Source organism: Oreochromis niloticus, linkage group LG4, assembly GCF_001858045.2.
Source record: "Oreochromis niloticus isolate F11D_XX linkage group LG4, O_niloticus_UMD_NMBU, whole genome shotgun sequence".
Classification (NCBI taxonomy): Eukaryota; Metazoa; Chordata; class Actinopteri; order Cichliformes; family Cichlidae; genus Oreochromis; species Oreochromis niloticus.
Window position 1 is genome coordinate 33,502,120 of NC_031969.2, and position 27,859 is coordinate 33,529,978.

At 44.8% G+C, this 27,859-nt stretch overlaps 1 protein-coding gene across 1 annotated transcript; it reads left to right on the top strand.

Moving 5' to 3' along the window:
* LOC100700631 (serine/threonine-protein kinase TAO2) lies at positions 1–27,720 on the top strand. Its single transcript, XM_003442563.5, is given in 21 exon segments — positions 1–503; positions 8,305–8,445; positions 12,502–12,573; positions 12,805–12,906; positions 13,402–13,447; positions 13,537–13,633; positions 13,755–13,868; positions 16,469–16,560; positions 16,633–16,726; positions 16,823–16,904; positions 16,996–17,166; positions 17,508–17,717; positions 17,807–17,935; positions 18,339–18,575; positions 18,792–18,920; positions 19,352–19,555; positions 19,651–19,890; positions 20,916–21,128; positions 22,415–22,597; positions 22,688–23,463; positions 23,465–27,720. Coding segments are annotated over 20 exon segments (3,402 nt in total). The 5' UTR covers positions 1–503; positions 8,305–8,313; the 3' UTR covers positions 23,544–27,720.
* The last annotated feature ends 139 nt before the right edge of the window (positions 27,721–27,859 follow it).

Here is a 27,859-nt window from a genome sequence, read left to right on the forward strand (position 1 = left end):
CAGTTTCCGGTCACCGCTCTGAGTCCCGCCCCGCCAGCCCGTGCCATCTTGTGTTTAGCAAGAACAAAAACGGGGGAAGAAAACACGCCCGGCCGGGGACGGGGCGCGGATTTTCAGGCTGCTTTTTAGGCGTGTTTTTCAGAAAGGTTGGTGCAGCTGGACAGTATGCTCGGAGGAGTAGCGGCGGGGAGAAACAGCAGCCACACCCGCAGGACAGCTCCGGTTAACGTTAGCTCTCAGGTTATCCGAGTTAAGCTAAGCTAACCAGTTAGCAGCGGCTAAGAGCGCAGGACGGAGGTGAGCTTCGAGTCTGAGCCGGTGTGTGACATCTGGAAACCCCGCATTAACTTCACGAATATCAGCAGGGACCTGAATGGAAATGCCCCGAACGTGGTGGTGACTGTGTGCAGAGAGGGATTCCGGGCTATGTGGATTGAGGTCCACTGTTAGCTCGGCTGCTAACAGTTGTTTTTCGGTTCAGAGCGGAACCACAATAAGCCGCGGTGAGTACCGTTAGTTAGCGGCTCCACAGGGGCTCAGTGGACGGCCCCTACTGTGCCAGTGGTTTTTTCAAGATTTACGTAAAGAAAAATAGTAAAAATGTCACCGTAGCTAAAGTATTTGTGAACATTTTTTTTTAGCCGTTAAGAGAGAGATGTTAAGGTTGGGAGTTTGGCGCAGTAAACCTGCAGGTATTTTTTAAGTTGTTGGTTTTAAGTTTTTGTCCCATATTTTTCTGTTGCTTTGCATTTGGTTTATTTGTTGTGTTAAGATAATTACGAGCAAACCTAACAAATCCAACCTAGGACACGCAGTTTTTATCTTCTCTCATTTAAATCTGGCCCAGCAGTCTCCAAGCAGTCGTTCGTGTAATTGAAAGTATATCAGTGTTTTTTAGAGAAACGATCTGAGTTTAAATGCCGAACCAAACAGCCAATAACCTGCTTACTAAAGCTGCTGATAAGCTATCTGTGAGGGTGGAGTGCAGGCCGTTTTGGAGCTTCTGTATCCAAATCAAAGTACCTTAATGGATGTGAGGTTTCCGTTTTGGACCAGCTCTCCATGCAGTGCTTATGTAAGCCTTAAAATCAAAGCCACACATCTTCAGTGTCCTTATTTCCTCCTAAATAACATTGGAGAGATTGGGTTTGTTATAAAGACCCCAACTCTCCTCCTCCTGCCTCGGGAGATTTGGCATCAAGTCACGGAAAAGCATTCAGCTTTCACTTTGTGTAACTGTTACATGTTCGTGTGGTTGTGCAGTTTCAGGACATTTTAGTGTTTAGGCTCCTGCAGGAGCAAAGTTTGGGCCACACGCTCATATTCTCTCAGATCACACCTCTTATGTTTGACTAAAAATGAGCCATCGGCCTCCACATGACTGCGCAAAGCTCGCAACATCTTGGCTTTAATTATGCAAAACTGTTTGCAGCTCCGAGCTAAAATTCAGCCATGTGATCGAGGTCATTCAGCACCACTGACACACAACATTTAACGTCACGCTTTGTTTAAAAAGAGCAGTCTGTGGCTCTGCTTCCCTTTTTCCTTTCTCTTGTTTTTATTACCAAACAAAAACAAAAATGTAACTTGACTGAACTTGTGTGAGTTTGTTTTTCCATGTAGGAAGTTGAGGAAACTTGCTTTCCTAGTCTTGCATGTTCAAGCTTGCGGGAGCGGTCCTGTTCCGCAGAACAGGGACAAAAATAGAAACCACGAGATGTCTTCTCGCCTCAGAAAAGGCGGCTGCAGTTAACCGTGAACCCGAGAAATCAAACTATAATGGCGGCCGACCTTTGTGACTCGACACGCAGCATCGTGCATCCCAAAGCTTGAGTTTGATGTTTCATAAAATTTTACTTAGCCGTGAACACAACAAAGGCCTTATGCAACAGAGTCAACATGACCCCATTTGAATGCTGCTGTTATTTCTACTGTGATCATCTTTGTCGGGCGTCTGCACAGCCTCAGAAATACGTTAAAAAAGATAATAAAGGGTCCAAAAGTGTTTTTAAGTAATACGAAAAGTTTTAAAAAAGAAATTAGAGAGAGGTATCGACAGGAGCTGGGCAGGGATGGTGAGACACGAAATGCATCTCTGCATTTTTATTCCAAATAATAACAAGAATTTATGTGTCAGAACTTTTCAGAATGATTGGTTTGGTGTCTTTGAGTTGGATTTTTTTTTTTTTTTGTTATTTAGGTCTTTGTCAGACTAACAGGAAGTGAAGCTGTTAGGATCTACTATACTTTAATCACTAAAAGTGGAATTGTTTCTCACAGAACATGTTACCCCGCGAATACACACAGTATGTGTCTGCAGTGTTGGTTTTTCACCTTTTTATCCCTTCAGCTGCAGATCTTCAGACCACACCAGAAACATTTAGACTGTACGAGGTCTTTTATTTTGGAAATTGGCCTGGTTCTCTTCCTGTGCGTTCTGAGTCTGGCTTCTTCAGCCGCCATCAGAAACAAGTCTGATGCTAATTTGAACAACACTGTGGAGAGCTGCTTCTCAAATGTCCCTGTCACGTACGCGGTCGTTGTATTTAACACCTTTTATTTAGCTTATTGCTTCACAGGTGACTGATGAGCCAATGAGAAGGCTCAAAATGTCATTCAGCTGAACAGTTGATGATGAAACATCCAATTACATTTTAAAGTGGTCTGTGAGCACAGTAAGAATACATCAAAACAATTTGAATTAAACGTGATAATAAAAATACAGTAATGCTCAGGGTTGTTAGGATTAGGGCTGGGCCATGTCATACTGTTCACGGTAATACCGGTATAATGCTGGGGAACGATAAGAAAATGAAATATCGTGATAGAATACGGGTAAAACGCGCATGCGCAGTGCCTTTGTTTTCATACGCACATGGCGGAAAAAAGCATGGCGCTGACGGAGAATGAGAAGGGCGAAAGAGGATCGTTAAATGAAACGGATGAACCAGAATTGGTTTGTAAAAGTTCAACGTCAGTGGTGTGGAACTGGTTTAGCTTTCGTCCGTCAGATACACAACAAAGCACTATTTTTGGTAGCGCATGCTAGCGGGCCGTCGTTATTACCGTGTTGTTTGGAAAATACGGCACACTTAAAATCAATCCTTTGATTTTTCTTACAATCGACAGTGTCCCTTATAATCCCGCGTGCCTTATGTATGAATTCTGGTTGTGTTTACTGACCTCGAAACGATTCTATGTGGTACACGGCGCTCGAAAATCTGTCAGATATTTTAGTACAACTTTGCTAAGCTACGAACCTGCACCACTTGATGGATTGTCGGAGCATTACGGCTATCGTAGGCAGGCGCCTCGCGGAGTGATACGTACTGTGCTTCAACATAATATCACCGTATTGTGTGTGGATAACCTCTTTTTAAGTTTTGTGGATATTATACATGGTTATGCTGAGGATATGTCGGCCAGTTTCCACTGGAAATGCCTTTTGGTTAAACTATCAGCGAGGAATTTGCACTGTTACATTTTTATATAACTTTAATGCACATAAAAAAACAGCTGCTTGTTTAAGTGAAAATACATTGATGGGGTTTTTTTGGACTAATAAAGTTGTGGAGTTGTAAAGTATTTTGTCTAGTGTCAATTATATCGTCAGTTATATCGTTATCGCAAATTTTCAAATGTATATCGTGATAAATATTTTTGGTCATATCGCCCTGCTCTAGTTAGGATACTAGAAAATCAAACTCCATATTATCCTATTTCACTACCACAAGGGGGGAAAATGGACAAAATTAAGAAGCATAATTGTTTTTAAATACAGATTTATGGACCTAACAGATGAGATGCCTCAACACTGCTGCGATTCAACAAGCTTTAAATAATGGCAATATTTACTCACAAAGGATGTACAGAAATAAAAAGAGACATTAGCTCAGCTAAAATAAACAAAAAGAGAAAATGACACAGTGGGTCGAAGGATTTAGGAGCGTCTCCCCTAAACTAGTCCTGGAAATCTAAACTGGAAACAGCAGTGCTGCTAACTGGCAGCTCAGCCTGAACTTGTCTTATGTAAAAACAAGCTCTAAAGTCGGTGCTGATGGACACCAAGCCATGATGGACCCAGACGCTAGCTGGTGACCGCCGTGCTCCGCCTTCAGCAGCCAACCAGCACTGAAAGCTAATAAATCAGAGGAGAGAGAGAGCGAGCAGGTTAATGAGAGTGACAATAATAAAAACAAAACAGACGACTGGAGCGACATCGTAGCAGCAGATCTGTGGAGGCGTATTCAGTTAATCTGAAGTTTTTAGAATCACTTTTCTCACATTTAGTGTCACTTTTTTTTTCTTTTTTGGCGCCCTGCTCGGTAATCATGAAAAACAAAAGGAAGAAAAGCAAAACAAAAATGAACATATTTGCATTTTCATAATTTTGCAATCGGAAGGTGCCCTAAATATCTCTCCTGATGACATCCGAGGTAATATGAGATAAAATCCATCAGAAAGACAAACCTCAAAAATAAGAAGAAATGAAGAATACCAGAATCTATAAACTCTAACCTGTGAATAAAATGATGCACACGCAGTAATGAACACCCTCTAAACCATGGTATTACTGTTAATGTTTCTTAGTTTTCCAACCAGTAGATTCACAAAAATCACAGCCAAATATCGGCGGATTCATCAGAGTGTACTGGATTTTTAAATTCTTTAATACCAGTATGTGGTTTATTGGGCGGGCTCGCCTGACACATTTTAGACACAACACTATATTGTCATAGATACTGTTACTGATATCAATGTTGTCTAATTTGAAATGCTAATGCTACAAAAGTGCTTCTATCGTTGCTCCGACACATTTACAGTTGTTCAGTAAACAGAGACTAAAATGACATATTTAAGTTTTATTTTAAACGTGTGATTGTTTTCTTATGTAACGCTGAACAGTAAAGCAGAGAATAGAGCAGTAATGATTACTGTTGGATTTTATGTGGAGATGGATTTAAAACCATTGTGCAGTTGTTGTAGTGTTGAAGGGGACTCAGTCTTCAGTTTAGGTCTTTGAAATTCTAATTTAATGCTTTTAAAAGGCGTTCAGATATGCTGTAAGCTGCAGAGTGAAGGGTGACTGACATGATAAAGGTCTCTAGCTCGATACCACGGTGGAATTTTAGGCAAATTAAGGTGCTGCTTTCCCCTCTCTGCTGTCATATTTTCAGATGGGTGGTGTTTCTTCTGACTGTAGCTGCAGGCTATCGAGCGCCACGCCATACATAATTGTAAATCGCTTTACTGTGTTTAGAAGCGCTTTCAGGTCAGGGGGGCAGGTTGGTGGGAATCTGTCTCCACCTCGGGCACAGAGCGGGCGTAGTGTTAAATGGGGATCCTGAGGCCGGCGTTCAGAGGCCTGGTTACGCTGGCGACTCTTCTTGGGGCTGCAGCTGACGCTCAGAGGATGAGCGCCACATTAACCCCATTACAGAAGGACGTTTGGTTTGTCAATAAACACGGCTCAGTGTGCAGCCTCAGATTACATCCACCGCTCTGATGATTCGGCCTCTCTCTTTGGATTTTTTGGGATTTATTTAAATTGGTGTTGGATTTGAGTCGGAGCGTAACAGCAAAGTCGTACGCTCTGATCTCCACATACAGCAGCCAAAACACGTGCCAGGCATTTCATTAAATGTATGTCATGATTCTGTTCCTCCCTCAGACCCATTTTCATGGCGGAGTGCAGATTTGAATCACTGATGAGGTGTTCCCTTCATTTGTCAGTTCTTGCAGCTATAAATAGTTTAAGGTTGTTGTTTTTTTTTTTTCTTTGAGCAGAGTTGGAAAATTTGATGGAGAAATTTGTGCCAAGAAGCTAAAACATCTGCATTTCATTATGTCTGCATTGAAACATGGTAAAGGCTTCGCTTATGACCTGTTTATGAATTATTTAAATGGGAAGGAAGAAATCGGTCCAAACTGAGCTTAGGGACTAAGGTTATAACTTCATACAAATATTAATGTGTATTTTTAACGATTAATCACATCTTTTAATTATCAGGTTGTTTTCTGGTTGTTGACTAAATGTGAGGCCCATCAGAGTCACATATTCAGAGCTGTGGTTGGACAGTAGTGCGTTAGATAAACATCACAATCCTCTCTGCTGAAGCTGCAGCACCATGACTGTGACCTACTTCGTCTTCGTTGGCGACAAGCACACGTGCAGAGTTTCTCCGTTACAGTTAATAATGCACACTGATGCAGTGACTTAAAGTTGAGGCAGGGCTCGGACATGCCGGCAGGCTAAGGGAAGTGGCAGTTATGTGTAAAGTAAAAGAAACTTTACAAACGTGCTCCAAGCGTGAGCCCCGCCTCTCGGGCAGAGGAGCCCGTCCTCTCCAAACCAGCAACACAAAGGGAACAACCACGGTGGCCGAGGCAACGCCGGCAGCGTAAATGGATCTTAGAAGGAGCCTCAAACGCCTCAGAGAAATGAAACGAAGAAGAACAGACGTAAACAAACGTGTCATGTGACGCAGGAGCGCACATCGTATATTATGGAGACTGAAAAGTGAGGATGGGAAGATCGTGTCTGGAGTAAAAATCAAAGGATTCGGTGTGCCGTCTCATTTCTCTGGACTTATCAGGCACTGCGTATAGTTATTACAGTACTAGAGTACTAGGTACTCACAACTATGCGTAATACTGTGTACTACTTCTAATACCACAGGGTTAAAAATGTACAAAAAAAAAAAAACTTCAGTGACTGGACTGTTTAATAGTTGTCTGACAGTACGACAGTGCATGGTAACATAATGGTAGCGCACGTGTGACAGAGTTACTGTCCTTGTGATTTGGTGCTGTGTAAATAAAGCTGAATAGAATTAATGTGTTGAAGTATTTTCAGGCCGTGCTGCTGACCCGAGCTCTGTACTTTCATGGCTGAAAGCTTCAGTTTTTATCCTGTTAAATTAACGCTGTGTTAACGTTACACGCGGGAAGGACCGCCGACTTACGGCTGCTCTCTTGTTTCCCATGGAGGAGGTGGGAGGGGTCACCACAGTAGATGGAGCTGCAGGTATCGGGCGCGTCGCTGTCTGTATTATCAGGTTATTGTTGATGATTTTGAAAAAAGAAATCTTAAAATTCCTCAAAGCGTTGTTCATTGTTGTGTATGTGAATTTTTTCACCTGCTGAGGGAGGAGCTTGTGCATACCTGTCTGCAGGAGCTCTAAAGATGTGTATCAGCAGGAGACAGTGAACACGGCACTGTTCATATCGAGAGTGCAGCAAATGAGCACCTGATCCCTTTTGGACAGCCTAACATTTGAAGCGTCTGCACCGAAGCGCCTGGCTGGTTATCGTCGCCGTCGTTAGTTTTCACTCAGTTTTCGTACGAGTGCATCTCCTCTGATGTTTTTCGGCAGCGCTGTTGTCGTAGAGACGAGAAGACAGAGGCTGAACGTGACTGCTCGGACTCGGTGAGTGGATTTGAAGGACGAGTGCACGTTCTTACTTAGGAAGCTGTCGGCCTTTCACGTCACGCTGCTGCCGTCACTAAAGCAATCTGAGCCGAACAGTTTGTCATTGAAGCCCATTCATGGTGAAGAGCACTTTGTGAAAAAGCAGCTGCCATTTTGTCTCCCCCACATGAGTCCATGTCACTCTCTCACCTGCATTATTTGTATTTGGCACTCCCACGGTGAAACAGCCCAGTTTTCCCTGGAACGCTCCGCAAGCCTCGACTTGTCAGCTGGTTCCCAGATAGACGGCTGAAGTGCAGATCCCACGTTAACTGTGAACGGTAACGTGAACGGCAGCCAGTCGTGACATTCCTGGTGCAATACGCAGTGTTATCGATGTGCAGCACAGACTGGGAACATCAGGGAAGCTGATGGAGTCTCTGTGAGGGAATACTGGAAGTGGGTCACTTTACAAGAGTGCAGGAATGCATTTTCCAGGATGTTTAGCACATTAATTCGATGGTTTTCAGCCCAGCCGAAGTGGGAAAGGGCAAATCATATGCTTCAGAAGCAACACAGGCACCCGGGCTCTTAGTCAAAGGGGCGGCCAAGATATAGGAAAACTTTGATCCACTTTGAAGTTTTCCAGTACATTGATACTTTGAAAACCTGTAAATGTCTGTGAACAGAGGTCAGAATGATTTAAACTCATAAAGCATCACATCCACAGATCATGTTTAAAGATTTATTTCCCTCCAGTGGAAAATCTGAGAAAATTTGATTATGACTAAAACCCCAGTTAACAAAAAAAGAGCTTTGACCTCTGACCTCCATGTTTTCACTTTGATTTCAGTCTGCAGCACTGACCTGAGCTCCTCTCTCCATCCTCCAGGCCCTGGCCATGCCCTCGAATGCGCGGGCGGGCAATCTGAAGGACCCCGAGGTGGCTGATCTGTTCTGCAAAGATGACCCGGAGAAGCTGTTCACCGACCTCCGGGAAATCGGCCACGGGAGCTTTGGAGCGGTGTACTTTGTGAGTAGAAGTCTGTCCGCTTTTGACCGTGTCTGTAACAGACTCACTCTCTGTCTTCAGTGTTGTTCAGCGTGAGCAGCTTCTTTCTCTCCAGTTGTGAGTTTAAAACAAAGACATCAGGTGAAGCCAGTTAATTTGGCTGTTAAATGATAATGATGTTAAATGATCCCTCAGAGAAAGTTAAAGGCACATGTGCCCGATCCTGTCTGCTCCTGGATTTACTTCAGTCCACAGCTTGTTAGAGCTCTGTACCTTCATAACTACAGTACCCACCAAAATAAAGGTGTGGGCCTCCAGAGCAGGGCTCTCAAACTTAAATGAGCTGTGGGCCACTGTTGTTTCATTGGAGGACACTTTAGTTTTCAAGTAATACAAACAAACAAAAAACCCACAAATTTTTCCTAAAATCGAGTGTTTTGTTTGTATAACAAGACCAAACTGCAAATGTGATCCCAATGTTTTTCTCCAGACTCTTAACTAACTGAAGCCTTTCATTGAACGACCAAATAAACACACTGATCCTCTCGGTCTGTCAAACACATGGCAGCACGTCTGCTATCATTGTGTTCGTATTTAACAAAATAAAAGCACAGACATACGTATACACATTAGTTTTTGAATCTGGCCGTGTAGGTTCAGTGACAATCTCTCAGCATGTTTGTGCTCTCTGCTCATATCGCCTTCATATTACATAATTTTTGGCTTTTTTAATAACAAATCCTCTGATGTTTTCTTACATGTAGACCAAAGACGTGTACGAGTTAAGTGGCTCTTTTGAACGTCATATTGTAGCAATGATCAGAGCCTCTGAAACGTGAACGAGCATCATTCCCGTGCACTCCTGTAGCGCTCCACGTTGGCTTTCCACCATGTCCTCCTGTCCTTAAGAAACGCCTAAACCTCTTAACTGCTCCTCTCTGCTTCAAACACTTCACCTTCAGAGCTCTTTTAAAGGCTGAGCTGCTTTATGAAAAAGTTTTATCTCTGCCGGGATTTACTTCTGACTTTAAGGGGAAATTCTTAGAAAATGTTCTTGAAGCTATTCTTAGTACAAGGAAGCTCTGCGGCTAGACGGAGAATCATCACGTTTTTCCAGCAGTCGGTGACTGATGGGTGTAAACCTGTTTAGAAGTATGGGACCAGAGCAGACGTGAAGCTTGCATCTGCACGTGTTGGTTTAGGTGCAGACATACAGCAGCACGGTGTTCTGCACGCTGGGATTATCTTAAACCAAATCAAATAGTTTGGATTGTTGTCCGAGTGTCTCTCTTGGATGTACTCGCTGAGGCCCGAGCTGTCCACTGTGTGAATCTGTGTGGGTTTCTCTTTAAAATCACTCTTATCTGTCATTAATAAAGAGAGTGTGAATCTGAAAATGTCCCCCAGCTTATTAGAAAACAGTGGGAACATGACGAGTGTGTGCGCCGCGGCTCTGCATCTCATTTCACCTGTAAAATATTCTTGAGGCTGAGTGGTAGACTCACACCTCCACACTGCATGTCTGAGTTTCAGAGGAGCCTTGAAAGGCCATTAGAGAAGAGCTGCAGGAATAGACGCTGCGCAGCAATTTGCATCAGATAAAAAAGAACGTTTCACACGCTGCGCCCCTCAGCGTCTCTAAAACTGTCGCTCACAACAGTTCCAAGTGTCTGCGTTTCCTGTCGTGTCTCCTGTTCCAGCGGTGGATGTTGGTGTTGAAGTAACGAGGGCAGCGTGTACAGTAATCCCTGAGAGACGACGCTCAGGCTGTTTTTAAAATTCTTTTGGGCCTGTGTGAGGTCAGAGTGAAAACCCTATATGTGACCATCCCGGGCACAGAAGCCCCGCCCACTTACTGTTCAGACCTTCAGCTTATGAAGAGCTGCCGATCAAAAGAAAGCTGCCTTAAACTGAGGGAGACGGGAACTAAAGGTTTCTAATTAGTAGTCACAATTTTTAAGCAGTGAAATAAATAATAACAATAAAGGTTTTGTGAAAACTTGATATTGATGAAAAACACTATCAGCAGTATATATATGAACAATAATTGATTACAAGCTGCACTTTGTAAGAAACTGTTGCTCGACCACGCAGCATTATCGCCACAGCTAACGGTAAAAAAGTTTATTTTTGTTTGTTCATGAAAAACCTGCTGAGACGTTTGCTGGCCGTGGAATGGCACGCTGTTTATTTGCAGGTTATGCATCAGAAACCATTCGATAAACAACATTTTTCAGCCGTAGTTTAGAGAAATGTTAGCAGACGGTGACGATACCCAACAGTTATTATTGGTTTGATCGTTGCTTGGCCACAGCGGGGTGTTTGTCCGGCTTTTAGTGTGCTGCGTCACACGTCACCCCCAAGCTCCTGTTTAAACCTCCTGTTTAAACAGAGGAGGTCATTCAGGAGGGTGTTTTAAAGTTCATGGGGTCGCAACAGCTTGTGTCACAGGATGAACTGATGGGCTGCTCCAAGGCTCAGCATAAGATAAAGGAGGATTATTGTGAACAGTAAATCATGCAAAGCTGCTGTATTGGGAGTCCAAGGATGGAAATGTTTGTGTATTTTAATGCTCATTTGAGGGATGCTTGACAGCAGAGGTGATGCTGTTGCATCACAGGGTCTTATCAGTACTGTGAGAATGCAGAATGACTTCATCTGGCGCCTGTAAGCAGCATCCTCGCTCAGGACTCAGGATCCAACACTTTGAACAGCTCTGAGAACATCGAGTATGTGATTCAAAAATAAATCATGTAGTTTGGATGACTAATGGATCATTGTGTCCAGCTCTGTTCTCGCCTCACCGAGCGGGGCTCGTCGATCGTTTGGCTCCACCGAGTGGTCCTAAAATTAACCTGCACGCCGAGTCCGAGGGGAAAAAGAGGAAAGGAAAACTGATGTAAAGAAACGTTTTTCCAACAGACTAATTGTGCCGAGCAAATGGAGCAAAGTCCTACGTGTGAGATTACGGTGACTGATGCTGGAGGAGACTCAGTTACAGAAGTAAAACCTCAATATTTTTTTTTCCTCGTGTCTTTAAAATGTTATTCTAAAATTGAAATCCTGTAACAAAGCGAGTCGTGTCATTTACACGCGCGTGACACGGTTACTGTCGGCTTTCACAGTAAGCTGATTTTTCCTGAACACAAAGCAGACGAGAAGTGAAGGAGCGTTTGGAATCAGGACGGGGGATTAGACAAACCCGGTTTCTCCAGAGAGCGCATTTCCTGTGCACCAGATCACATTTCCACACCGGTTTTAAATGCAAACGAAGACGAGCACAAAGAAAACACTTTCCTTTTCTGTTCTGATGAATTCTGTCAGAGGTGAAATCAAAACATGACACAGTTATCTAGAAGCTTAAATAAACAGGAAGAGGAAGAAAGGTTACTCTATTGTGTCCTAAACCAAACATTACTTTAAAAATAACCATGAAGTGGGCACAGTTTACTTACTGCAGTCTCCACCTCCTTCCAGAGAGTCTGGTAGGAGGTGAATTAACAGAGTCTAAAGACTGGAGTAAGAAGCTATTCCTTTCACAGTAAGGTCAGGAGGTCGGATCTAAACCTTTTATTATCCCACCGTCTGAGAGAAATCTTTCCCTGTTCACTGGTTCAGTTTGATTTTAATTCATTCGTGATTAAGTATTAATTATTTATATATATATATTCTCTTTTTAAATGTTGCTCATTAGAAACATTTTTAAATAAATCCTATGAAATTATTTAGCTGACGGTTTGTCAGAGGCAGGTGCCAAACCGGTCGCTCACACACCCTGACACAGTCCCCGATCTAGAACCGGTTCCACTCATTTCCATCAAAGTAAAGCGCGGCGCCATGCCAACTACCTGTCACCACGGCGGCGTAACATTCCTGGGCCCAAAGCCATTACTTTTCTCCCACAGAGATTACTCCACCCTCTGGTGTAGTTCGACAGTAAGAACTGGCTGCTCACCAGCACCGTCTCGGTGGTTGCATGCCTGTGAGGGTAGGCTCTCAGGTCGCAGGTTCGATTCCTGAAACAGGAGAACTGAAGTGTACTGAGTGCTGATAAATTGTGTTTGTGTCGTCCAACAGGCCCGTGATGTGCGCAACAATGAAGTGGTGGCCATCAAGAAGATGTCGTACAGCGGCAAGCAGACCAACGAGGTAATGAGCGCAACGATCATAGATTTGAAGATCTGCCTGCCCTCGTCTGCTCGTGCTCTGATAGGAAACAGTCGCACTGATGTTAAGCAGCTAATTTTGTGATTTTGTGTGCCAGAAAAATAATTTTACAGATTTAAGTTGTTTCAAACTTCTTTACTTGACAAAATCTTTTAAAATGTGCTGTGAGACACTTCAGAAAGAAGAGCTGAGTGTTTTTCTGTTGCTGTGCAGAAATGGCAGGACATCATCAAAGAGGTGAAGTTCCTGCAGAAGCTTCGCCACCCCAACACCATCGAGTACCTGGGCTGCTACCTGAAGGAGCACACGGCATGGGTACGTCCTGTAACGTGTGTTTAATGGGGAAGTGTTTTAACCTAGGGGGAGCACAGTGGTTAGCACTGTTGCCTCACAGCAAGAAGGTCCTGAGTTCAACTCCTCCATCAGGCCGGGGTCTTTGTAGAGTTTGCATGCTCTACCAATGATTGCGTGGGTTCTCGCCGGGTTCAGCGGCTTCTTCCCACAGTCCAAAGACATGCAGTTAGTGGGGTTAGGGTAAGTGGTAACTCTAAATTCCCCTTAGTCTGTGTCTCTTGTTGGTTATTATAGGAAATAAAATGTCATTTTATAAGGAATAAGTGTTTAGTAACTGAACTGTTATTCAGTGACATCACCTCACAGTGGAAAAACATCAAAATGGCGAAGTTTCCGTTGGTTGAAGCGGTCTCAGCTGAGCTGTGACACGTAGAGGTGGAGGAGTTCATCATGTTAAAGGTCGGCTGTGTGAGCTCCTTCACTGGTGATGTGTAATCGCTGTTGTTTCCTCCTCAGCTGGTGATGGAGTATTGCCTCGGCTCGGCCTCGGACCTCCTCGAAGGTTCGTGCAGTGCTACGCACACTTCACCCATTTTTATTCGTTCTTCTCGTTTGTCTGGTTTTTCTGATTAATAAACTTTCTCCTTGCAGTTCACAAAAAGCCACTTCAGGAAGTAGAAATAGCTGCTATTACCCATGGTGCACTGCAGGGATTGGCATATCTTCACTCTCACAATATGATTCACAGGTAAGATCTGTTTGTCCATCAGCTCCTTTAAACCAACAAGACCTGCAAACACACAGACGTGTGGCGTAGATGCAGTTAGAGCCCACCACCAGCAGGGGTCACACTCTCCTCTCTCCTGCAGGGACGTGAAGGCAGGAAACATCCTGCTGACGGAGCCGGGTCAGGTCAAACTGGGGGACTTTGGCTCCGCCTCCATCGTGTCTCCGGCCAACTCCTTCGTGGGGACGCCATACTGGTGAGCATTTATCCAGAACCAAAACAAAGTCGACTGTGCTCGTTCAATATTTTTAACAGACAACACCAACCACCAATCAGAGCGTGCATGGCACCGGACCACAGATGAGATTTCCTTCGTTTACATTAGAAAGCTTCTTGAATTTGTACCGAGGATATGTTTAAACTCGCTCTTTTCAAAAGCAAAATTAGCCTCATATTAGCTGAAAGGTCGGATTCAGGAGTCTTCAGCATCATCAGCGCTGCCCTCTGAGATTTTACTTTACCAGCTGTTCAGGTTTATTAAACGGTTTGTTTGATCGTTTCAGTGTAGCTTTATTTGTTTGCACATGTTCCAGGGTTCGTACGGGTCCTTGAAATCCTTGAAAATGTTTGAATTCTAATGTCGTCTTTTCAAGGTTTGAAAAGTGCTTGAATTTCAGATGTGGTGCTTAAAAGTGCTTGAAAATGTAACTGTATTTCATTTACCACAAATAACTGTCTGATTGAGTAGTTTTCTTATCAGATAGAGAAATAAAATGAGTCTCAAAATGCAAAAACAAAAGAAAAAAAAAAAGAGCAAAATTTCCCGCCTGGGCTGCCTCGCACCTCTGTCTGTTTCAACGTGTGACCCCGCCCCTCCCCCTAACAGTCGGGGATGAGTGCGCTAACATACCTGTAGGTTGCTGTTTTAATGAGTGTTTGATGGAAAACAACAATGGCAGAGTTTGCGTTCTCCAGTCGCATGATAGGTGAGTCCTAGTAAATAGTTTCCCAGTACGCGTACGTTACACATGCTGTTTTTTAAAATTATGATTATTTTGCTAGCTATCAAACTCACTGGAGAAATGATTGAAATGCACTGAGTGTGATGCAATACAGCAGCGCTATTATACAGTTAGTCATGGCATGGAGATTTATGGAATATGCTGTGACCTTAGCTAACATTACTTAGCAGTAATATGAGTTACTTAAGTGAAAGCTTTAAACATTAGCCCGTTACATAACTAGCTAACTTAAGGCTTTCTGATTAACCGTCTGGGGTCGACGGGTCAGATGTCTCAGTTTTAACTTGGGGCGAAAGTGCGGACTTTCAGCTATATACCAGTTTTTAAATTGTGTTGATAGGTCACGTAAAACCAGAGTTATGATTAAAAAATACACACAATGTTTGTTTCTGAAACAGTAAAAACGGCGTTTTCTACGGACAGCGCTAGCAAACACTCTCCGCTTGGGAGTGAAAAAAAGAAAAAGAAAAAATACTCCTTCCCTATTGGCGGAAAAATGTACCATGTCGACCAATCAAAAAATGATATGGCAACATGTGGCATTTGGTTGTTTAGGAAGAAAGAAAGAGAGAGCGAGTTTTGATACGTGGTAGATTTGTGACGTTTACAGTGTTTGGAGTCTCAAGTTAGTGTGTTGCCTTGTGTACTTAGTGTGTGGTGGTGTCGTCGTTGTGGTTTGTGTGTCAGTTCTACTAGTGAACGTCACAGTTGCTGCCTTAAAGCCACCAAAGGCAGGTTGCAGTGTAAACGCTGAGCGACACACCTGCTGTCAGACCTGCAGGTTTATCCCTGTGCTGTTCTCATCTGTCTTATAGTGGATACAAACTATTTTTTGGAGTTGCATAAATAATTTGTGTGCCTTCTTATTTGATGCAGCACACCTGATTGTTCTGTAAATAGTTTGAAATGGTTTTATAAAATACGTCTGAGCCTTGGCTGCATTTTTAGGTAAATAGTACCATGTAACTTTGTCCTTGTGCATATTTTTTTTTAAATGTACAATTTCTATTTGCATTTCAAGTTATGAAAATGTTTCGTTAAACATGTTTGTGGTTTTTACAGTCAAAAATATCACTTATTTCTACTCGTATTTTAAATTTTTTAAGTATTAACTTGGTGCCTTTGGGTGAAATAATGGTGATATGAGTGATCCATGTGGTCACAAAGAATAGCCACTTGTTTCTGTGCTACCAAAGTTCCCCGGCTTTCATTCAAAATGTGTTTATGGTCAGCACCGACACATTAAACTACTTAAACATTATAAATGTCTTCAAGCTCACACTGAGGCCTGTGGGGCACAATCAGCCACTCAGACAGTACACACATTTATATGTGTGTTTGTATATGAATATTTCATACTTTAAGGCTGCCTGTTTATTTAAGGGAGATGAACAAAATACATTGGAATTGTACATAATATCATAGATGATAGATTAAATAAACAGATTTTAAGTAGATGCTTGTGCATTCTTAAAGTCTTATATGTTGAATTGAACTATGTGATCTATTCAAAGCCTCCCAGTCAGTGCTGTTCTCCATGCCTGTCTGACTGTACATGATGTTATCAGCACAAACACTTTATGTGCTGGAAAAGCTTGAAAAGGGACCTTGAAAGTGCTTAAAAAGTGCTTGAATTTGACCCTGAAAAAGGCGTATGAACCCTGATGTTCAGTTTTAATCTGAAATAATAAAATAAGTTATGAAGTGGACAATATTTGAGTTTTTTCTCTTAGTCCAGCTTCTATTTTGATTTAGCTGAAACACGTTTTGGTTGTTGCACGTTGTGCAGCGCACCAGCGGATGACTGGGCCCGTTCTCTCTCTGTCTTCTCCAGGATGGCTCCGGAGGTGATCTTGGCCATGGACGAGGGCCAGTACGACGGGAAGGTGGACGTCTGGTCCCTGGGCATCACCTGCATAGAGCTGGGTATGAGCTGCTGTCTGTGGTCTTAAAGTGTGAGCCTGGGGCTCTGTGATGCTAACTGTCGTTCTTCTGCAGCGGAGAGGAAACCCCCCCTGTTCAACATGAATGCTATGAGTGCCTTATACCACATCGCTCAGAATGAAAGCCCCGTCCTGCAGTCCAATCACTGGTGAGCAGCCTTCATGTTTTCCTGTGACCTGTGGCGCCGTGTATCCCGCCGTTTTGGAGACACTGCAGTGACCTGATGATGCGTTTTTGTTTTCAGGTCCGATTCCTTCCGCAGTTTCGTCGACTCTTGCCTACAGAAGATTCCCCAGGACCGGCCTACCTCGGACGTGCTTCTCAATGTGAGTGTTATTTATCCAGGGCAGTTTATCGTGTTTGTTTTTTTTAAACCCGTCCTGCTGTGTGTTCACCTGCCGTTTCCTCCTCCCACAGCATCGCTTCTTGTGCCACGAGCGCCCGCTGACCGTCGTCATGGACCTGATCGCACGCACCAAAGACGCGGTGAGGGAGCTCGACAACCTGCAGTACCGCAAGATGAAGAAGATCCTGTTCCAGGAAACCCAACAGAACGGCCCCGTCACCGAGGGAGGCGAGGAGGAGGAGGTGAGGAAGGAGCACGGATCAGGAGACTTGGATTTCCTTTTTCTTTTTTTGCATTGAAATACCAAAAAAGGAGGGAACTAACTGTAGAACATTTTCCTCTGACTGGCTTTAAGCTGGGCTCTCAGTTCTGACACACCTGTACAGCTTTGGGAATGTTACTGGAAACCTGACTCTGAGTTTGTGGGAAAGTGCACAAAAACAGTGAGAAAGCCGAAGCCGGGCCGTCTGAGCTGTCGCCCCCTCCGTGTCAGTTTCAGGTCTTGTCATGTGATCGGGCTGCGAGAGAATCCTGATGAGGATTCATGTGTGAAAAATTTAAGATTTAATTTTGTGTGTTTCAGGAGGTGGAGCCGTACCTGCTGCAAACGGGCACCGTTAACAGCATGGAGAGCTCCCAGTCTGTTCCCAGTATGTCCATCTCAGCCAGCTCTCAGAGCAGCTCGGTCAACAGCCTCGCCGACGCCTCCGACGACAGCAGCAACGAGATGGCCATGATGCAGGAGGGCGAGCACACGGTCACCTCCAACAGTTCCATTATCCACCGACCCACGGTAAGCGCTTGGCTTAAAGCTCATCTGACATCCAGCTCGCCTCCTCTGGATTCTCCATCCTGATCCTTCTTCTTCCTCCTCCTCCTCAGGGTCAGGACAACATCTACGACGATCCGTACCAGCCGGAGATGGATCAGCCTCAGGCTCCTTCAGCTGGACGCCGGCGAGCCTTCTATCGAAACCGTGACCACTTTGCCACCATCCGCACAGCGTCTTTGGTAAGATCCGTCACAGGCAGAGGTGGAGGTTCCACAGATATCTATGAATGGAGCTGTAGTGGAGTAAAATGACCTCAGGCTGGAGTTGGTCCACAGACAGTAGTGACCGGTCTTTTTGGCACCGTCTGCACTCAGAGATGCAGACAGAGCGATGGACTAACAGGCAGCCTTTTGTCTCCACCACCTCCACCTTTCTTCCCTGTTAGTCTTTAACAGTATTTAAAGTTCTCAGTAAAAACAGGCTCATGTTTTCACACGTGCATCGCATTTGTTGTGAATAATCATGTGAATTAATCAAGATTACATTAAAAATGATCATTTTTCTGATACTCGAGCCGACCTGCTGAGCGCTGCGGTCCTTAAACCTCGCCGCTGTCGTGTCCCTCTGCCCGCCGTCCTCCAGGTGACCCGTCAGATCCAGGAGCACGAGCAGGGCTCGGCGCTGCGTGAGCAGATGTCCGGCTACAAACGCATGAGGCGGCAGCACCAGAAGCAGCTGATGAGCCTGGAAAACAAGCTGAAGGCGGAGATGGACGAGCATCAGCTGAAGCTGGACAAAGAGCTGGAGAACCAGAGGAACACGTTCTCCACCGAGGCCGACAAGCTGGGCAAGAAGCACCAGGCCATCCTGGAGAAGGAGGTGCAGTTTTTACTGTGATAATCTTTCGTAGGGTTTTTTTCATTGATGAATTCTGAGTCCAAAAGAAAAATCTGATTTCAGTGTTTTTAACAGGAATTCCTTAAATTAAGTTTTTGCATCATTTCATAGATCATAAATTAAAAGGTTTTTATCTGTCTTAATGTGAAATATCAGTTCGTTTATTAATGTAAGGATCCTGTTTCTGTGCCCGTGCAGACGAAAGCTGCTCTGGCGGAGGAGAAGAAGTTCCAGCAGCACATCCTGGGCCAGCAGAAGAAGGAACTCACCAGTTTACTGGACTCGCAGAAACGCCAGTACCGCCAGCGCAAGGAGCAGCTGAAAGAGGTCCGAGCGAGTTCATCCACAGTCAGCGCAGCTGCGCGTGCCGTGCAGAGTGAACCAAACGTAGCTGCTCTTAAAGGAGCCGTTCGTGCAGACGGGCTGTAAATTAAAGGTTTCTGTGAAACAGAAAAACCAAACAGCCTCTGCAGCATCAGCGTTTGAAATGAAACGATCTCTCCCACAAACGGAGAAATTCCTGTTGGAGCTGAAACATGAAGCTGTTTCCATGTTTAAAATAGAGTCGCTCAACAAAAAGCATGATATGAAAAATAAAAGGCAGCACAGCTGAGTTACAGCTGGCATCTGACTGCATCTGGATTTTCAGAATAAAGCAGCAGAAGCGATCTGTGATACTAACAATAAATGAGCTGACTCTGGTGATGAAATAAAGAGATCACAGTGCTGACCTGACTTAAACTCTGAACTCTGAACAGGAGCTGAGCGAGAACCAGTCGACTCCGAAGCGGGAGAAGCAGGAGTGGCTGGTCCGTCAGAAGGAGTGTCTGCAGCAGATGCAGGCAGAGGAGGAGGCCAGCCTGCTGCGGCGGCAGCGGCAGTACTACGAGCTGCAGTGCCGCCAGTACAAGAGGAAGATGCTGCTGGCTCGCCACAACCTGGAGCAGGACCTGCTCAGAGAGGTGGGACACCAGCTGCGTTTGTACCGCTCGAAGGTTTTTGCTCTGCTCTCTCCGGCTGTTATCCGTTATGATTCCCGCCGTTCTCCATCCTTTAGGAGCTGAATAAGAAGCAGACCCAGAAGGACCTGGAGTGCGCCATGCTGCTGCGGCACCACGAGTCCACCCAGGAGCTCGAGTTCAGGCAGCTGGGTACGATGCAGCGCACCCGGGCCGAGCTGATCCGAACGCAGCACCAGACCGAGCTGACCAATCAGATGGAGTACAACAAGCGGCGCGAGCAGGAGCTTCGGCAGAAGCACGCCATGGAGGTCCGGCAGCAGCCCAAGAGCCTCAAGGTACCTCGGGAGGATTACAGCACCACCTCCAGGCTGTCCTGGAGAAAGATCCCTGAAGCACGAGTTGTCCAGATGTTTTACGTGTGCAGTAACAGTTCAGCCCGACGTCCTGAATGTGTCCCACGCGGGTTTGCCACGTTTCTTAAAACCCTTTGAAGCCCATCGGAGCGGGCACGCTCAGATTTGCAAAACTATTTTTAAATCCCAGTAGAATTGCAACCACAGAAACTGGCGCAATAATATTTTTTGCATGTGAAACTGGAGGAGTTGTACTTGCATTCATAACATGCACTCAGCATGTCCCAGGTCGCAAGTTTCCTTCCACATATGGCTTTTTGCAAAAATTGTGTAAAAAGCGCTTGCAACAATAGAAACCTTATAATCCACAAACACGGTTTGCCGATCCGATCAGCTGTTCGTGGCACTTCGTACATCAGCGCGAACTATCGCATTACCTGCGACGATTGGAAGGGACGTCACTTTTCATGGGAAATGTAATTATTTCCCTACAGGGCCTTTCAAAGGTTTACTGGTGCTGTTGAAAGTCCTGTTTGACTTTGTGCATGTCTGTATCGTTTCTGGGAGGCTTAATTTTGATGCAGTTTTTTGGCAAATTGTCAACAATAATTTTTATTTTCATTTACTGCAGTTTATAAAAATCAGTACATCTCAAAAATGAAACTATGAAGAAAAATTTGTACAACTTTTTTGCAACCTGCTGACACGTTTAGATCATGTGACGTCACGTGTTAGTCACTGTGACGACTGGAATAGGCTCCGCCCACATACTGCCATGACTTGAAGTGGAAATATTTAGTCAAACTACATAAGGTTTCCAATATCAGCAGAACTTTGGGGGAAAAGGGGAAGAATGTGGCAGATACTTTGACCTCTTTACGAGGATTCTTCTGAGCAGTAATGTTTTTATTTGCACAAGAACGGTTTACATGAACCAGTGTGGGGTTTGTCTCATTTTACTGCTGCTTCTAACCCGTGGACATTTGACACGTTTCCTTCTGTTTCAGTCCAAAGAGCTGCAGGTCAAGCGTCAGTTCCAGGAGACCTGCAAGATCCAGACCCGTCAGTACAAAGCTCTGAGGAACCACCTGCTGGAGAGCACTCCAAAGTCCGACCACAAGGCCGTCCTCAAACGCCTCAAAGAGGAGCAAACACGTAAGCTGGCCATCCTGGCCGAGCAGTACGACCACTCCATCAACGAAATGCTGTCCTCTCAGGCTGTGAGTAAGGCAAGGAAACCTCCGTGCACCTGCACACCTGACAACCACCCACACCTGAAACCCCGCACACCTGACAACTTCCCACACTTCAGCACCAGCACACCTGAAAACCTGCACCTTAGAACCAGAGGCCTGTACTACAAGGCAGGATTTGGGCTTATCCAGGTAACTTCAGGATGAACCCTGGCTTATCAGCCTGGGTATACACAGAGGCTTTTCTCTTCTTACATTGCCATGGCAACTTGAGCGGCAGATCTAACCTGCTTTAGGGAGTTTGAGGTCAGAGATCAGTGTGAAATCACACAGTGACAGAGCTGTCATCGCCATGCTTCAGATGAACTTTACTAATACAGCAGCTCTTCCACTTTCCTGCAGAGCCCCCCCCCTGCTACCCCTGCAGCAGCGCTTACCTTCACTCTGTTTAACCACCTGATTTTTTCCCCCCTTTTTTCTTCCTTTGAACGATCAGCTGTCCATGTTTCTGATTGGTCACATGCTGCAAACCCCGCCTCTCCCATGTGAACGTGCTCACAGCTGGACTGTTAAACCTGGGTTGACCCAGCTTGCCAGATTTAAAGGACACCAGATTGGAGTAGAATATCCTGGATATGTTGAACTTGCTTCGTAGTACAGAGCCCTGAGCGCTACAGCTCAGCTCGGTTTAAAGGAAATAAACCGACTGAGGAGAAACGGCCATGTTTATTAAATCCTGAACGAATGTTATTCACTTAACATATTCCTAAACGACTGATTAAAAACTGCTGAGTTTAAATTTAATTTCTTTCAGCCAAAAATATCTCAAGTCAGAGCAGCTTTAGATTAGAGAAGTCCAAATATATTTATTAATTTAAATATATGTAAACATGAAGGCATTAAGTAATATTTCAGGGCTGAACTTATTATTTAATATCTTTGACTTTATTAACAAGCTCGTTTAGCTCATCATAAAAGTCACACCTTTGATTTTGGCCTAATTTTTATTTTTAACAGAGGTGACTAAAGTTTTTGGTCAGTGTGCACCGATACATGTGACTCACATGTGGACATCAGCTGATACTTACAGTTGAAAGCGGCTGAATTTTCTGTTAGATCGCCTGAAAGACTGAAACCTTCATCTTCAGGATGAAGAATCAGTTCCTGTCTGTAGTTTTCAGCTGAATGATTTTCATTTTCTAAAATAAAAATAAAAGAAATAAAAGAAAAACGTGCACACATGCAGCACAAACACTTGTTTTTCACCTGGTTGACTTTGTTGCTGATACTGAGGCTCTGTTTCGATCCCACAGCTGCGGCTGGATGAGACGCAGGAGGCCGAGTATCAGGTCCTCCGCATGCAGCTGCAGCAGGAGCTCGAGCTGCTGAACGCCTACCAGAGCAAGATCAAGATCCACACGGACACGCAGCACGAGCGCGAGGTGAAGGACCTGGAGCAGAGGGTGTCGATCCGCCGGGCGCTGCTGGAGCAGAGGGTGAGGCCGACTTCACTCTGACAGTCGAAGCGCGTCACAGCGCGCCGCCTGCGTACCGGTCGAGCTAACCGCCGCTTTTCTGTCCGACAGATCGAGGAGGAGATGCTGACTCTGCAGAACGAGCGCTCCGAGCGAATCCGGACGCTGCTCGAGCGCCAGGCCCACGAGATCGAGGCCTTCGACTCGGAGAGCATGCGTCTGGGCTTCAGCAACATGGCGCTGACCGGCATCCCGGCTGAGGCTTTCAACCAGGGCTACCCGACCCCCAGCCCGTCCTCGGGCTCCGGCGGCTGGCCGTCGCGGCCCGTCCCGCGCTCCGGCAGCCATTGGAGCCACAGCGTGCAGAACTCGGTGACGACTCCATCCTGGCGCAGCCAGAATCACGGCGGCGGAGGCTTCAGCCGCGCCGAGTCCATCGCCTCGTCCCACGGCCTCGGCAGGGACGGCGAGATGAGCAAGAGCCGGGGCCACTCCTCCTCCTCCCATCACCAGCAGCACTACCTCCCCCAGCACTACCAACACCACCAGAGCACACCGCAGCTCTACCGCGACGCCCACGAGCGCGACTCCAGGGAGCGGGAGCGCTCCAGGGAATGGGTGGGAGGAGGCGGCCACTACGCCCATCATTCCCAGGGCCACCACCTCTCCTCCCACGCCTCCTCCCAGTCCCTGGCCCTCCTGCCTCCGCCACCTCCGCCGCCTCCCATCGCCCTCTCCACCTCCTCCCCTCCCTCCTCCACCTCCTCGTCCTCTTCCTCACAGGGCGGCTACAGTGGCGGCGGTCTGAGTGTCAGGGGCCCCAGCCTGATGGCGCTCAGGAACAGCCCTCAGCCGCTGAGGCGGACAGCCTCCGGGGGCCTGGTGGCGGGGGAGCGACAGCGGGCTGACCCGGAGCACGTCGGTCACCTCGCACATCTCCAATGGCTCTCACCTCTCCTACTCGTGAAGCCGGCGCTGTTCTTCGTCCGGGGGCGCCGTCCTGCTTCTCTCAGGGGACACAGAAGCAGAACGGCGCCATTTTGAGACGCCGTTTCGGTCTTCAGCGCTCTGATCCTAAAAAAAACTCGTCACAAGTTTTAAAAAGTCAATTTTGAACGTGCCCTTTATACGCAGTCACTACAGCTGCACGGGAGCAGCGATCAGTCAACAACACGTCCAGCTACCGCGACGCCAACACGTCGACCGAGACAGAGCGACGGCTGTGGAGCTTCCACTCGGCTCGCGGTGCTTTATAAACCACTGTAACTATGTACATAGCTGAACTGTAGACGCCGTTTCTGGTTCCTAAGTGTTTCATACATTCAGGGCGGGGGCGGGGTTTGAAGGCGTGGTGTACAGGCGGCGACCGATTTCGTAAAATCAACTTTTATTTGTAGTGCTAAGATTCTGTACACGACAATAAAAACAAACACTGCCGTCTTTCTGTTGACCTGACACAAACCTACCACTGCCCTCCGAGCCACTTAAAGGAACACACCCATGTCGCCGCGAGTCGCCTCGGTGTCAGCGCGCTCGCTACAGGAAGCCCCTCCATCTTTGTTTTTCTTTTGTTCAAACAACCAAGTTTACGAGATTTCTGCGTAGTGACGTTTACACTCGTCTTTGAGGCAGATGTTCTACTTCCTGTTGATCCCATCGTACGGGAATGATCTACTGGCCAGCAGGGGGCGCTGTGAGTGGTCAGACTGAAAGAGCACATTTTATTTTAGTTTCCGGCATCGTTAACGTCTGCTGATGCGTGCTGAATTAGGATGGCGCCTGTTTCTGAACGATAACTCCAGCAGGCATCAGGAGGAGAGTCAGCTGCCTGTGGATGATGCTGCTGCTCAAGACACGCCTCGAATCAAAATGGAGGATGCCATAAAGCGATTTCTGGCGTTTTCACTACAACAGAAAAACGTAAAACAAGTTTCATGAAGAAGAAAGTTTACGTTTCTCTTTCAGCTTCGCACAATTCCCAAACTGGCAAATGATCCGTGCCACGTTCTTACTCTCAGCACCTCACGCAAGATTTAGCTTCAGGTGGAATTCTTTAAATGGTGTCTTTGCGCGTTTAGTCTGCAGGTAACTTAACTTAAAGGTGTGTTTACCTGCTGTCATTCTCCTGTTGTAATGCTAAGCTAGGCTAACCGGGGCTCCTCCCTGTGCTTAATCTGAGAGCTCGACGTCGGGCGACTCGTTCCTTCAAAGTGACGCCGCCGCAGAGTTTTAGAACTGAAAGTGTGTGTGTGTGTGTGCGCGTGTGTGTGTGTGTGTGTGCGCCGACAGCTAACCCCACACCTCCACCTGACCCCCCCTTCCTCCCTCCACACTCTGCATCTGTAGATAAGGTGTACATGTGCGTCACAGAGTAGTGCGGTGCATGGAGCTCGTGTACAGGCGGCGTTTGTATGAATAAACATGCACACTACCTATTTATATAAAAGCTTATAGATGTAAGATACCTGTGTACAGGTAGCAGGTAAACTGACGATTGTTCACTGTCCAAAACTCTTGACTTGTACATAGAAGCACTAATAACTCTGAGGCTGTGTTAGAGTAATAATGATGATTATTTTGTCACGTGACCTGATTTGTAGACGAATAGACGCCATCATTATTATTACCTCTACTGCAGCTGGAATATTTATGTTGTACGCTAATTTTTAAATGTGGATTGCCAATTTTGACCACTAGGTGGGGAATAAGCGCAATGTTACTGTGATAGAGTTATAAAAAATATTCACGTTTCTAAGGAGGACAAAAAGGACTACCTTTCCCAGCATTCCTGTCGAGGTCTCAGGGTGGGAGTCTCCAGTTCTGGGCAGGGCTGCAGGGTTTTTTGTCTTGGTTTCATTTCTTCTTTGTTTGTTTGTTTGTTTGTTTTGTTTTGAGCCAGTATTATCACGTGACGTATGGACATATTTCCGGATCTTTCACTACGTTTTGGTGCCATAACTTTATCATTTTTTTGTTTTACACATCGCAGTCTTTATGGTGCGAAAAACTTTCCCAAAAACACTGTAACATCTGCAAGAACACCTCCAAATACGGAAGCCCAAAGGTGTCCAATATTAGGCTTTTTAAAAAAATTAATAGTATTTATTAGTATAAGCAGGTTTTAAAACGTCAACCTATTATCAATACATTCTTTAATAACTAATGGCAGACTAACACTCTAAGAATATTTTATTTTATATTTTTTAGTTTTTTAAATAAAAATTCACATTTATTCCCTAAAGAATTCCAGTTTTGTGTGTTTTGAGCTGGCAGTGGACCTCAGAGCTGTAATTATAATTTTATTTAAAATTTAGAGTAAAACCACTTTAACATTTTTATTTTTTTTTTTCTTCATGGCTTTTTCCCCAAAGTAACTGAACCCATTAATTAACCAGACATCAGCAGCTCACCTCTGTCATCCTTTGTCTTGGCACCCTTTTTAATTTTATACATTTGTGTATTTATTGGTTTTTATATTTGAGATTTTAAAAACGTTTAAATTACATGAGAGCTAAAAAGAGACTTCTGTTAAAACAACCTTTCAGTCATTCAATTTTTTTTTTCTAAACAAAAAACCCATTTGGTGTTAATCAGTTAAATTTTAAGATTTATAATAAGTTTCAAGTTTGTTGGGATAAACTTTAAATTATTTGCGTTTAAGGTGAATATTGGCATCTTTGGGGCTCCGTACGGGAATTCCACTCTGTGTGTTTTCCAGACAAACACCTCTGTTTCATTTTGCACAGTCCGAATGGGTAGAAGATCATCTTTTTGTCACGTCTACCTCATTTGCACTGAAAGGAGACGAATGTTCAGGTGGACTTTTGAGGAAAAACAAAAATTTCTTGGCTTTTTTTCGTTTTCCTTCATTTTGTGCAAATGTTGACGGGACGATGAGTGCAAGCAGGAAGGGACAAACTTAACGCCGCGCTCAGTGGAAAACTGTCCGCGGGACGTGCTGGACTTTAAAGACACGAGACGCTGCGCTGAGGAAGATGTTTGGTGGGGCGGGGCGGGGTGGGCGCAGTGCTCCTCCTCCTCCTCCCTCAAAAAAAACAAACTTCATTTTGCCAACTTTGTTTTTTTTTAAATAGCATTTATTGTGAAATGCTAACCATTCCTCAAGTGTTATTTTGCCAATTAAAGCTGCAGACCGAGGAAGAATCCAGATCTTCATCTACGTTTACAGCCATGAGCAGTTTACTGACTGCAGGATTTCTGTGTATTGTCACGTGGTCACAATTTATAGGACGTGTTCATGTTTGCTGTCCTCAGCGACAGTTACAGAGATGTTTTCATGTTCTGGTCAACAAAACGTTTAAAATGCTTTTTAAATGTGTCGTCTTTATATTAGGAGCTGAAACCGGTCAATCGAACAGTGTGATTGGAAATTTATTGATAAGTAATTTTTTTGGGACAAAGTTAGATTGTCATGTTGGAGCTTCTCCAGGATTTTAAAATATCTCGTCTCCTTTAAGAGGAAAGATGTTCACAAAGGAAATCTCTTTAAAATGTATATTATTATAAAATGACACTAATCGTTCTTCAGCTGATTGTTCTCTTTCCAACAAAGTTTTTATGTGCTTAATTACAGCACAAGTCCTAAAAACACAAACGAATTACAGTTAAAATCGTATAAAACAAACTTTTGGAACTAGAAAAAAGCGTCTAGCAGCAAAAGTTTCAATCTTTATCGATTTATCGTTTCAGCTCCACATTTTTCACTTTTTCTACGTTTTTATTTTATTTTCTCAGACTGCTCTGTGCTGTGTTCAAGGACAGTTTTACATTTAAAAACTGAAGGTTCACTCTGTTTGAAAGTGCAAAGTTAACGATTTCAAGAGTGGAGGGCAAACAAAATGTTTCTGTTCGATTCCTCACATTTCCTCCTGCAGCTTTAAACTTTCAGAAAAAAAAAGAGAAAAATCCCCAGGAGCGTTTGAGGCCGTCAGCGTAATGAGGATGAAGAGAAGGAGGCAGAATCGACTGCTGTTTGTGTGCAGAGCAGGATGAAGGCTGTGTGTATGTCAAAGGAGGGCGAAGTGAAAATGTTCAGGTCGAGTGTTTCAGGAGCGTTGGAAAAATGAGTTGTACAGAAACGTAATAAAATAATTTTGGAGAAATAAAAGAACAAAAACAGAAAAGCTGCTTTGGTGTTGTTTCCTTTCCTATTAAATCGTTTCATGAATATTTAAGATTTGTTTTGATCAGACTGTAAAATTTAGCTGAAATTTTCAACACCAGGGGGCGATGTTTTCATTAATGATTTTAGATTTTGGCTGC